Here is a 14,055-nt window from a genome sequence, read left to right on the forward strand (position 1 = left end):
ACGAATCTGCCAACAAAACATGCAAACCGAAATACAGGGGTTATAATGAAATATTTTGCAATATATTGTGATACTATAAGAAAAGGATAAGGTTTACTAAACTAAATTCAAATTCAAGTTACAGTGTTTTGCCTGCAAATTCCTTCATAACTTTTGTACCACCTACCTTTCTGACCTGATATCTCTTTACTCCTCCAATGACCTACCCATTCTAATCTTTGGAAAGGGAGGGAGGGTGATGTGTGTATGTGGTCTAACACTAAATGAAATCTAGAAAGATGAGGAGGTTTTGGCAAAGAATAACTGTGTTATAGTATTTATTGTGTAGAGCATACATAAAGCACAAGTTAGATTTCATATAAGTTCTTTCTCGAATCCACATTACTTCATGGGGATTTTAGGGACTGAGTGCTAAATAAAATTCAATTGACTATTGACATTAGTACGTAACAATGCAGAAAGTTTACACATTTCATTTAATTTGGTCCTGAATTCACATTACAATCATGGGATTAAAGGGGCTGAATACTAAAAAGAGTTGATTATAGTGAATGAAGGACTTTGAGAACCATAGTTTTTGTAGATGTAGTACACAAAATAGGACCCGACGCATTTCACCATTGGGCTTCCTCAGGAGTAACAAAGACCGTGAGTATGCTATACATTAAACAGAACTACAATCAGTATCTCATATGATATTGAAACAAATTATGTAGATATGTATACATTAATTTATATAATTACCAACCCTAGGGTAATAATGGAACATTAGTAGTACAAGTATGTTTAAGTTTGATTGAGTTCTTAATGGAATTAGAGACAATTACAATGACATAGGTGGAGGTACTGAGTTTTTTGGGAGGGGGGGAGGTTGTGAAGTTTATAAAGTAGATGTTAACAAAGTATTGAACTATCTGGGGGGTTTGGGGTGTGTGGGTTGTTTTTGCCCCAAAAAACACACTTTTCTCCTCTTCTTTCAAGTTTTCATTAACATTCTAAAGGGGTTTGGCACTTTGAAATAAGTTTTATTATCATCATTTGGGCAAACCACACCAACCTGCCTTTTATTTGAATATACAGCTTACCATCCATCCAGTAACCCTAACCCTCCAGGTAACTCTAGCACTGACCCTTCTAGTTACTCTTTTGAAGACTTAACACTCAATAACACAGTAAGCTCAACACCAAAACTAAATTCTAGTGTAAATATATCTTTGTTGGCATATAATCCTCTCCTAGGATTCTTTGTGCCAATGACCATCTCATCTACACCTTAAACTACCATCACCATAAATCTAGATCCAAATTTTGCAGTTATCTGAGAGAGAAAAATAAATGCAACATCAAAGAGAAGTCATAACTCCTAATCTACGTGCTTGTTTCAAGTTGGTGTCTCATTAAAGACGTTGGTTCAGCAACTTGTAGTTTCGGAAGAAGAGGCCAGAAATTGTACCCTCCATATCCTGCCAGTGGAGGTTTCCTTTTACAAGATATCTAAAATATTTTCAGTCAAACTGCTTTAAATCTACCAGCGTGTATCAATTATGTTCCATGGGAATGCTTGGAAAATAAGGTTATATCACTTTTAAAAGCCAAAAGAAAAATCAGACTCCAAACGTATCATCAAAAGGACTAATTTCCCTTGCCAGTTATAGCGTTAAGAGATATCACAGCTTCATACCAAAGAAACAGCCATCAAATCTGCTGCTGCCATATGCTCAAGCCAGCTGATTATTCTTTCAACTTTCCAATGGCTTTTCTTTTCCAGCAATAGGAGATTTCACAGGGGAATCCTCATGGCCTAGCTCGAGCCAAGATAATGGCTTGTGAGATTGATGGATTAATAAATCGACAGGACAGTAATAGCATTAGGATATAGTGGGTTGAGCTCCAGAGTGAACATTAGCTGGACAAACTGTATTACATTGGCACACAAGTCTGTTTTAAAAACACAACACCTTGGCAGCCACTCATAATGGAGGGGTTCCTGTATATTAGTTGCTTGTCAATGGTTTTAAGACAACAATGGGAAATTATGTACTTTTTGGTTTGGATGGTTTCTAACCAATCCTTTTGGTTACAGTAAATGGCTATTTCACTGCAGGAGCTCTCGGTAACTTGGATGGTAGAATAAATATTCAATTTTAAGTGGACATATTATTAAATGTCAAATCTCCAACTCAAAATAGCACAAGTCAACATTACCAAATGGCATTATTACTTTAAAGATGGTCTTCAAGTAGAAGCAATGAACTATACAGATCTTTTTTTATTGACTTAATTAAAAATCACTTGATTTACCATGAAATATAAATGGAATACTAAGAAAAAGTCAGCAATCAGAGAAAATCAGCAATCAGTATTGTTATACCATGTCAAACATATGAGCTAATAAAAGCCCACAGTAGTTTCCCTTCCCAATTTACAAATGATTTTCTATGAAGTGTTTTAAGAGAGGTTAAGAAGAATGGCAAACTCAACCTACATTGGATCGGCCTTTGGATTGCTGGGAGCACTGGGTGGCAGCCATGTAAATTAACTGATATTACCACTAGTGAAACCTAGGATATTGGTATGCTGAGGTTCAGACTTTAGTAGTGTGGGGTGTGTTTGTTCATTTAACATCATTCATTTAATAGTTGGATTTGCAATGGACTTTTTGAAATTGTTGATTTAGCAAGATAAAGCAGTGTTCATTTTTACACCCAATCATGTGCGAGGGTAATAAATACAAAACGCATTGGATATTTGCATGTGATTGGATAATTGAAATGAACAAAGGATTACCACGAATTTACGCTGCAGAGTCAACAGCCTCAATCCAACTTTGAGTAAATGGGCCGGATTTAATAAAGCTCTCCAAGGCTGGAGAGGATACATTTTTTATCAGTGAAGCTGGGTGATCCAAAAACCTAGAATGGATCTGGCTCAGGATCGAAAACATTTGCTAACAAATTACTTCCATTCCAGGTTTTCTGGATCTCCTAGCATCACTGATGAAAATGTATTCTCTCCAGCATTTGAGAGCTTTAATAATTCAAGCCCCATGACCGAGAACAACTATAAAGGCTATTTCAGACTTGTGGTTGACTGCAGTGTTCTAACCCAGGCTAAACCATGATCCCAGTTGAATGAGAACATTTTCTGTATGTTTCCATGTGGTTGGAGCAGCGGTGGTGGTGAATTATGGCATGATTTCTGAAGGTGGCAAGCCTTTTCTGGTCGCATGGTTGCTTTCCTCTTCAAGGAAGAACTTCACCAAGGTCAATACCTGCAAATGCATAAACTTGTGGCGTGGTTTGCCACTCTGGAGAACACAGCAAAAGTTTATTATGCACCTTGGAGTGACTATGCATATATTTCCACCACAAATTGGAAAGTGGCCAAAGGATTTTTCTGTGTTCAGAACTTCCTGACAACGAATGCTTGTCCCAGGTCAGAAAACCATAGAATCATTATAAAAGCCATGTAAATGAAATTTAGAAAGGAGATCAGTTGTAAAAAAAAAGGGTCTGCTTTAAAGCCTATTAAGCAAATACAAGGGCTAAGTGTAATCATAAAAAATCTTGGAGTGTTTTGTGTATTTCTTCCATTTTTTTTTTTAATAAATTATTTGGGTATTTGTACGATGCAATTAACATTTTAAGACAGAATGTTGTTCCATTATACTATGAATTATTTTTGGAACATGTGATTCTTTGATTGTTCTTGGGCTGGGTGTTTAATTGAACCTAGTTTTGTAAGGAACTCCTTCCACCCACTGACTCACTATACCCCAAGATCATCTCTCTCTTTTTGGCTAATGTGAGACCCACATATCCAGTACTTATTTTACTGATTAAATAATTACAATATATATTAACTGATGGAACTGTATGTTTTACAGACTGTTAATGATTAAGTAATACATATCATATTGTACTCTAGATTCCATGAATCATGTTCCTGATGAAGTGGTATATATTTCCATGAAACGCGTTGAATTATATGTAATCATGGAAATAGAAGTAAATATGTAATTATGAAAAAAATTATGACTTGTACCAATATTGTTCGTTAATTTGTTCTAGAAGAACATAAAGTGTTTGAAATATCTTGTATAAATAGAGTTTTTATGTCTATTTGAGAATTGCGTTTTTAATGCTTTTAAAGTCTCTCTTTTTATTTTTGTCATTTTTCAGTGCAAAACTTCCTATATTAGGGACCAGTTACTAATAATCTCTCTTCCCTGTGCAAGGTGACTGGTCTTGTATCCACCACGCTCCTCTAGTTTTTTACAGGCAGCCTATAGTTGGTGGGTCTGCTGGGCTTTTCCCCTATATCTGATCTGTGCTCAGTGATGATTTTGCTGCTAATTTTACAAAAATACACTATAAATGCATACGTTACTATGCTATGAGTATAGTATCTACTGTATTTGATGCACACTTGCTGGGTATACATGGTTAATAAGAATGAGCTTAACAGTTTAGAGTTTTCTACTCTCTGAGATTTTCACCCTGATTTTGTAATTTTTCTCAAGAATCAAATCACTTGTCATATGAAAGCTTGTAGATACTGTCTTAATCAAAACTTGAAGAGTCAGGTATGGAAATGGCAATCATTTCAGCAAGCTGAAAATTGGTTGATTGGCATCGCATAACATAAAGTCCTGCAGTCGTATTTTGTTTTCAGAAATTTTACATTAGTTGATTGGCATATGTCTGGTTTTAACACACAGACTGTATTGTGCCTTCGGCAATTTAATTCAGAATTTCAACATGGAACTTCTTTATTTCCCATGGAGTAGATCACATGCCTTTTTTCAAATTTAGGTTTCCTTGAAATCTAGTGGGAATTGTACAAAAAACAAAACATAGAACGAGTATATTCAGGATACCCATTAATATCTGTAACTGTATGCAGGCTCACTTTGTACATGTAAAGTCTTTGTTCCCATTTGCTTTTAAATGTAAAAACAAACTAAACTATGTACTATGCATTCTTCTCTACAGAAAGGTATGCCTGGAGCAGGAAAGAAAGGGAAAGGAATAGGCAAAGAGTATAAGGGAGGGAAGGGGGCATGGAAGGCAAATAGTTGAGAGTGAATAGGGGTGGTGTTAGACAGACTCATCTAATAAGTGAGGGTCAGCCGTGAGGGTTGGAGGCAGTAAATAATTGGGTCAGCAGGTGTGGGTAGAAGTTCAGCTGAAGCTAAGGAGAGCAAAGATAGAGGTTCTTCTTCTTCTATCTCTTAGGGCTGGACTTTAGGTTTGTTAGGCTTGATTGTCATGTGTGGAAGGAGTCCTTGAAGGGGTTGTAGATGGTGAACCACAAGGGGTAAGAACCCATCGGTGATATGGGGATTTTTAGAAATGGGTTAGTTGGTAATAACTTACACAGAGGGTAGGATTAGGTTGAAAAAAGACATAGGTCCATCAAGTTCAACCACTAGGGAAATAAACATATCCCAGATATAAAACCCATAGACATATTTGGTCCAGAGGAAGGCAAAAAAAACCCTGGTACAATTTGCTTCAACAGGGGAAAAAATTCCTTCCTGATTCCATAAGGCAATCGGATGTTCCCTGCATCAACAGTCACTGTTATTTTTACTTTAAAGCCTTAATATCCAGTTATATTTTGTGCTTCTATAAAAGCGTCCAACTTTTTCTTAAAGCAATCTATAGTAGTTGCTGAAACTCTTTCCTGAGGGAGGCGATTCCACATTTTCACAGACCTTACAGTGAAGAATCCCTTCCTTATGTGTTTATGTAATGTATGTAACTTGTTGTTAATTAAAGACTGCTATAGCCAGTTTACACCAAATGAGGTATAGGTGTGATGTTATTTGGGTTACAATGGGGGTAATCAAGTTTGATGGGGATAGCAATAATGTAACTCCATCTATTTTATCCTGGTCAAGTAAAGAGACACCCACGTCACGCATCCCAGGAGGCTTCTGGCTGCTCCTTCGGGCATGCGGAGAAGGGACTTTTTCCTGCATGGGAAAAAAATGCTGATCTCACGCGTGTGCAGTGAGATTGGCATCCTTTTTTCCCATTTTCAGCAGGCTACGTCACTCAATCTCACACCTGCACAGTGTGAAATCAGGTGTCATAGCCAGAAAAAGAAGGAAGACATACGAAGATGGCGGGGTCTGGTGCTTCCTCGGATGAAGGAGATCAAGGGATCTGTGGAAGTAAAGGGGAGGGAATGCCATTTTCTATAACAAATAAAATACAACAATAATTTATATGAATGACCATAGGGCCATTAAAGTATGAACCTTTGTTGGTTAATCTAAATCAGCTATGCTCTGGACCAGGCATGGGCAAACTACGGCCCGGGGGCCGTAAACTACGGCCATTAGGCTTTTTTATCTGGCCACGATCCGCAGGTCTGGCCAGTGCCCCCCCGAGTGGGGTCAGAAGAAGGACCCCGCTGGGGGGCCACACCAACAAGAGCCGCGGACCATGTTCCTTCTAAAAATCCTGGGCTTGGGGAAGTGGGCAGAACAACCCACCCACTTTCCTATGGCAAGTTCAGATCTGTGATGAGAGAGTGGGCGGGGTTTAGTGAAACCCGTTCATTGAAGCCTGTCTTGGCACTCCATCCATCTGATCCTGGCCTGGCCCCCTGCAAATTTTAGAACCCATTGTGGCCCCTGAGTCAAAAAGTTTGCCCACCCCTGCTCTAGACATTTCTAGGTTCTTTGTAAAAATAATAAATAATAATAGAAGCTTGTAGGTCCTGTGACAGATCATTAAAACTTTTTTTTGTTTCACTTACTATTAAAGGCTTTTCTCCAAAGAAGGAGTCAACCAGTTTAATAATATACTCTATATATACACGATAGGTAGAAATCATATATGATGGTTGTATAATCATGATTGTTGAACATATGAGCCACTGAAATATCCAGGTAACTTGTATAAAGTTTCAGCTATTCTACAGAAAAAAGCTAAATGAATTATTGGCCAACTGTCTTACTCACAGTAGCTCCGCTGCAACGTGCTTTGGTCATTACCTACCTCATATTTGCACAGGGTAAATGTGATTAATGAAAGATGTCAAGCTGAAATATGGTACCGTAGAGCCAGGGGCATAGCGAAAGCAATATCAGTCTACGTGCATCCATATAGGCTGAGGGAGTGGGGAGGTAATCTCTCAAACTCCATTCTTTCCCTTTGAGTGATTGTTTCCCCTAAGCTGGCATTGGTGTAATTATAGTGTTTGGAGACATCCATTGATGTAGGTGTTTCAATTATAGCAATTAATAATCCTAAACTGAAAATATTTGGAACCTAGAGGAATCTTTATCCATGAAAAAAGAGATTGACAAAGTGGTTGACTAATAAACTGATTGTTGTAAGGAGCTAGCAGAAATCAACCCAAACTTTCATGAAAATTCATAGAGCCAATGAAAAATGTTTCACATAATATTCTATATGATCCACCAACATGCTGGTATTCTGAGGATGCTGCAAAAAGTATTCTAATACATCATCCCTTGCTTTAGTCATTGAATAAGAACAATTATCACTCATTTCCAGGTCCCTTTTGTTTGGAGCTCTCAATACGCTTCAAAAAATGCAGTAATTGTAGACCAGTAACACCACTTATCAAATTCCATTGGAGGCTACCACTGGCATTCAACTTAATTGTCAGACTGATATGAAAAGCATCTGACCTTGTCCTAATTCATAACAGGTTATCTTTTCAGTAAAGGTTCATTTAAAGATTTATTGCTTTGTGTGATGTTATTTATTGGAGCTTGAAGGTATACGTTAATATGATGGATGAAATGTAGATGTACCACCAATTAACATCTTACCCTAACGCTCAATAATGTCCAGCAGCACTGTATAGCACTTAATCCCAGACTTTGAAACTTCTTCTGCTTTTTGTACCCTATCTGACAAATTCTATTTTTATGATATACTCTTTAGATTATTTTTGAACCTAAACTATATAAAAAGAAATCACTTCTAGTCTATCTATACGCCTTGTCTTAAGATGCAACCAAAGCCATTTGAGGCTCCCATTCCAATCACTGTGTATCACTGACCTGAAACAAAGAACACTTTTCTCATTTCAGACTTTTCTGTTTGTTTCCATTAACATGTGGCCATCATTCTCCTTACCTTGGTTCCCCTTGATTGACTGACAGATAGATTTCCCATGAGTTGTCTTCTGCAATCGCCTCATGCGGGATCAACAGGCTCACCCCTGGAAAATAACGAGACAGAGCTTACAGATCAGAATCAGGGAAAGAATGCTTGACAAGTACAGACTTCAGTAAAGTACATCTCCCTATACAGCACATGGCAGGAAGAACTGAATCAGACACAAGTACCTATTGTCTCTTTTTGCTGAGAAACTCATGATGCCAGCATATTCTCCTGATCAGCTACAGAAAGTGAATATTGGCACTCGTGGTTCTTTGAGGCTTACACATTTATTTGAGGTCCACAGTAAACAATTAATCTTTTATTGAAAGTACTTTGCATCCATAAAGCCCCTTTCTTACTGATTATGACAGATTAAACCACCTGATTAGGTCACAATGTCCACCATTTATTCAAAGAGAAAACTTACAAAAAAGAACAGCCTAGCACTGCAGATTTTTACAACCACTGAGGAGCAGATTTTAGTGGCTTTAGTTGTTTGCATGACCTTTAAACACAAGGTTCTCCTCTTTATCCTTTGACTGTACTCTTAGTAGCTTAGTAGTTGATTTGAAACATTTAGCAGTCCATCAATTGTCATGGATTAGCTGATCTTGGACCTAGGACACATTGGTTGGAAATTTAGGCTCATACAGATTTATGGACTTTGTCAGGAGGATTTTTTTAGGGGGGAATCCTCTCCTGAATTCAAGAGCTCTGTGTGGGGTGGTAAAGTTAGGTACTGAGATCAGTACTTTTTTTATTTTTTTCATTTTCAGGTGGAAACACCACTCAAATTCGAGCCTGAGCAGTGCAAGATCGAGTGATGTAAGAAGAACCCGTAAGAGGACTCCAGAAGATAGGGGTGGCCACTGGTTCCTCTACGTCAGAAAGAAGATGGGGCGGGACTGACTGGAAAGAAACTGAAAGAATATTACATATACCAAAGGAGCACTGGTACACTCCTCATAATAATATCAAACCTAAACCTAAAAACCCTAAACATCTTCTTACTAGTTAGGACTAGTATTGGTCGAATAGCTCACTATTCGATTCGGCAGCTATTCGCTCGAATATAGCAAAAAAATTTGGGTGGTAGAATGTCAAAGTCGAACACCATTAAAGTCAATGGGAGGAAAAATTGGGGTTTTTTCAGCACTGTGTGGAGCTTCTACAGCCTCCAAACAGATATAAAAAGATACATTATAAAAGGATACATCAAAAGATACATTATAAAAAGATACATAACACTATTCCATACCCCTGTACTTCACATGAAGATTAAAGAGCACCTGTCAAATCAATTTTAGGCTAAAGCTAGGTACACACTTCCAATAATTATTGTTAGAAAATGAACGATTACGACCGATCAACGATCAGCAAAGCAATCAGCGGAGCTTTACTATGCTGACAGCTATGCTCCCCTGATCGCTCATGCAGCGCTAGTGGAGCTGTGACATGTTCTGTATGTGTAATACATGTCACAGCTCCTCTAGCGCTGCGGGAGTAATCAGGGAAGCAGAGCTGTCAGCATAGTAAAGCTCCACTGATTGCTCCGCTCCCTGATTGGCTGAGGAAAGGGAAATCCTGATGATGCTTGAGCTGTCATCAGGATTTCCTATTTCTCAGCCAATCACAGAGCAGTAGATGTAATGAATGGAGATACGTATCTCCATTCAACCTCTATTGCCCTCGTATTGCCTGCGGTTACAGCTAATTGAAGGCACCTGCTTTCAATTAGCTGTGACTGCAAAGTTTCCACGGTCCGGGAATCCCACAATGACATTATGATTCATAATGTCATTGTCGGATAACTTGTAAAAAATAAAAAAAGAACAAGTTTAAAAAAAAACACATACGAAATAAATAATTTTTTATTTTTTTTTAAACTTTTATTTTTTCATAAATTTTTGCTGTCGAATCCCATGTTTTTCGAGTCGGTCTACCCGAATTCAAACAGCCATATTCGGGTCTAATATAGGGACAACCTGAATTCAAACATCAACACTAGTTAGGACCATTTGAGATCTGCGGCTGACCACAGTGTTCTACTACTAAACTATGTTCTACCACAGTAAACTATTCTCCAAACTTTTCTCAATCAACTGAATAGGAATCGCTGGGAACCATATCATGAACTGGTTTGTGTGCGTTGGAGCTGTGGCTGCAGTGGATTGCTGTGTGATTCCTGAATTCCTGAAAGGGGCCACAAACCAAACTTCAACGTAACAAAATGGTTTTCAAATACAGCAGTTAACACTAAAAACATGTATGGTTAAATACCGGTGGTTTGCAGCGGCTAACCATGTTAACGTCAGCAATTTTTGACCGCAAGTCTAAAAGCGGCCTTATGTACAACAAACAGCATAGAATTACTTAGACATGTTCTACGCTAGTATAAAGTTTAAAAACAAATAAAAAATGTGTTTATTGAAAGGTAAACAATTCAAATATTAGTATTCTTGCCTTTGTCCATCTTCTCCTGGTATTATTTCATGTCAATCAACCAAGGATAGCAGACTAAAAGTAATACACAGAAAAGCCTAACTAAAGCATAGTGATAAGCACATAGAATGGAGTCACATTAGGGATTCCTTTCCTAATCTTTTTAACATGGGGGACCCATGAAATAACTTTTAGGCCTTCAGGAAACCCCTTTTTGAATTACTATATCCCCAGCTCGCAGTACATTAGTGTAGTGCTCAGTGGGAAGAATGTCTCTTACATTGCTGGCCAGGGCGGAAAAGTCACCCTTACACATCACATCACAAAAAGATCATTGGGGGTCACAAATTGACCTAAGAGGTACAAATTGCTACATATTGACAAAAATGCAATTAAATACAGGCAAGCACTGCAGAAGCTAATGTAACTGCTGAAGAATACTTGTTTCTAATTTTATGTATTGTCAAGAAAAGCAGTTCTGTTGTATGTTGTCAGCCCCAGGTCAATACTTTGGGACAAAGCTTATTGTACTTGTGAAAGAATTAGATGTCAGAATTCCCTGGTACAATCTACATTGTAAAGCCTGTTAAAATATCATTAGATCTCCATTTGTAAAAATGAACACCGCACGTTCCCTTGTAATGTGAACATTCTTTTACAGGCAGCATTTGTTCAATAAACATTATCCAATATTGGCAATTTGTAGCGGTGTAATAGCAATAATATAATAATTCATGACTAATTGTGGCATCAATTAAATGGGTTATATAAATGGAGTCAGCTAATCAATATAGACTCTCAATATATCTCTCTGAGTATTAAATGAATAACTTTTAAAGTGTTTTTATAACGTGAATTTGTTAGCAAGATTTATAGAACATTTGTGTGCGTTAATGGTAAGCACAATTAATGTTAATGACATACAGTAATTTGGATGATGTCCTGCTAGTCTTGTATGAAGAGGATTCACAGCCTGGCATAGTTCTTCTAATTACTTATGATTAGAGATGTGCAATCCATGCAAAAAAACAAAAAGAATCTTACTATGAATGGGATGATTTGTATATGGTGGACAACCGCCAATGTTAGCTGAGCCAGCGGATACACTTAGTACTTTTTATTTTTTCTTAACTTTTACAAAATACCTTTCCTTTACAAAAGATGCCAGTTTGATGAACCATGCAAGTAGTCCATGAGCAAAAGGATTGAAAGTATGCAAAATGCATCTAAGACATTTTCTTGGGTGTCCTTGTTTTGTTTTATGGAACCAAAAAAGTGGTAAAGATCGGTAGTGCTTCTGAACTGGCTGGTGTTTATGGAAGAAGGCAATCTATACAGCTTTTGGACTCCTTGCTCTAGAGCTGACATTCTCAACCAGAGTTCTTTGGAACCTAGGTTTCCTTCAAAGGTTGCTTGAAGTTTCTTGACCTGTGGCTGACAGTTCTCCCATTTGTGCCTGCATAGTTCTGGGTCTATCTGTCTAGAAGGACTGAGTATGGACCACTATGGTAAGAGGTAAGATTCAACACACTGACCATAAAGGTGAGAGGCTTGTTTCCTAAATATTTTTTTTTATCAGGAGTGTCCCTAAAAATACTTTTACAGGTTCCGTAGGGTTAAAATTGGTTGAGAAAGACTGCTCTAGATCATGAAACCAATGCAGATAGACATATGGCTTGGTCTTTGACTTATTTGTTATAGGACTTCTTGCTTAGATATGAATATAGATAAGACACATGGACTGCCAGAAAGGTTAGTATTATTACCTATTCTCTTGCTAGAAATGATTTAGACACTTAATACCAGTTTTTAATTTATTACATGATCGCTTCTTAAATAAATATTAGTATGCATGTGTGTATTGTTGTTATCACTATTCTAGTAATAAATACCAAGCAACAATTGGGAATAGGTGCCTCCATCTTTCCTTAATCTTCAGCCAAAACATACGAGCCAGTGGACTCCCCCTTTTGAGATCCCTGAGGGTAAAGAATGGGGTCCCCATATCTTCAGCAAGAAGACACTGCTGTTCGAGTGGTAGGGGTTCATTTTTGACTTTGCCAAAAGATAAACATTGCATTAGATTTGCAAGAGGCCTCATAGGACACAAATACATCAGGGTCTAAAGGAAAACACTTTTGGTATACTTCTTCTGATCTCAGTACAGGTACATTTCAACATTACCAATGCAGTTATTGTGAAAAATGAGGAATGTTTTGGAACAGGAGCATTCTCAATCAGGAACAAGTTAGAAGCAATACGGTGTTGTGATAAGGACTTGCATCTCCTGGCTGCATCATAGTTAATTCAATTTGTTTCCTTCAACCAGCTGAGCTCAAGTGCAAATGCAGCCATGTATCGGGCAACGGCCAAGAGTGCACATAGCGTGTCAGAAGGATAGTATGTGTTAAAGGCAGGTTGCCTTTTTTTTCCTGCATGTGCCCGGCTATCTCCAAGAACACATCTATTTACTCATTGCTTCCATCCCTGAGAAGAATGTGAAATTAACCTGGAAATGATCAAATTCGGCTTAGCGCTCAGCCAAGCGTACGTCCAAATACCATACAGAGTTTGGTAGCTGATAGTGCGATGCCACAAACCCTAGAAGAGGCTGCCGTTTTCCCTCTCCTGTGTCATTCGACAAGCTAGCTTTGATTAACCCAAACACCTGTTACCCAAGATTGCCTTTTATTTGATCTGGCAGAGAAATATGTTGTTGTGTTTTCCATTCAATAACAGCAAAAGAAAGTAAAAAAAAGAAAACAAATATTCTATTTCTGAAAAAACCCATGCTCACAAGGTTTAACTAAATAAAATTGCCATATACATTTTTGGCATAATTTTGGCCAACTTATCATTGCCACAAAAAAATCTACCATTAACCTTAAAGGGGAATTAAATCCACCTCCCCGTGCTTCGGACCTTCTGGGTTTGTGATTCAGTTATCTCGACTGATAGGATTCACTTATTCCTGCAGCAAGTTAGGCTGAGAATGTACACCGCACTGAGCATATGCAGTGCACATTCTATGGAAGATTACAAACAGGCAAGTCAGTTTGTTTTACTGCAAGAGACAAAGCCTGCCTAAGCCATCCAATGAGAGCATTAAGATAATGGTGAGATTTTTGAGCATTAATTACAGCTTAATCAATGTATTCTGTGTACACAAAGCTTTTCTAATGTGTTGTAAATACATATGTAAAAATGTATGAAAAGGATTCAAAAGCTCTACTATCTAATTATAAAAAAACACAAAAATGTATTTGCAACATTTTATACTCAGCTGAAAAATTATATTTTCTCAAATGTATTTTATTTGTCCTGACCAGTAAACTAAATAAAAAAAAAAACACTTTCTATTCCTTGTTATCAAGAGTGGACAAAGAACTTATCTGTAACATGTACTATAGCAAAACTCCCTGGCCAAAAAATCTTGGATGAAATGGTTATTTTTAGGGTG

General features: G+C 37.6%; 1 protein-coding gene across 3 annotated transcripts in view; it reads right to left on the minus strand.

Moving 5' to 3' along the window:
• The window catches only part of UNC5D (unc-5 netrin receptor D), a 467,881-nt gene that overhangs the window by 65,307 nt on the left and 388,519 nt on the right, over nt 1-14,055 (minus strand). For all 3 annotated transcript variants that reach the window (XM_072402778.1, XM_072402777.1, XM_072402780.1), the window contains one exon: nt 8,127-8,211. In XM_072402778.1, coding sequence (XP_072258879.1) covers nt 8,127-8,211 — 85 coding nt within the window. The remainder of the gene's footprint in view (nt 1-8,126; nt 8,212-14,055) is intronic.

This window comes from Pyxicephalus adspersus, chromosome 2 (assembly GCF_032062135.1).
Source record: "Pyxicephalus adspersus chromosome 2, UCB_Pads_2.0, whole genome shotgun sequence".
NCBI classification, from domain to species: domain Eukaryota; kingdom Metazoa; phylum Chordata; class Amphibia; order Anura; family Pyxicephalidae; genus Pyxicephalus; species Pyxicephalus adspersus.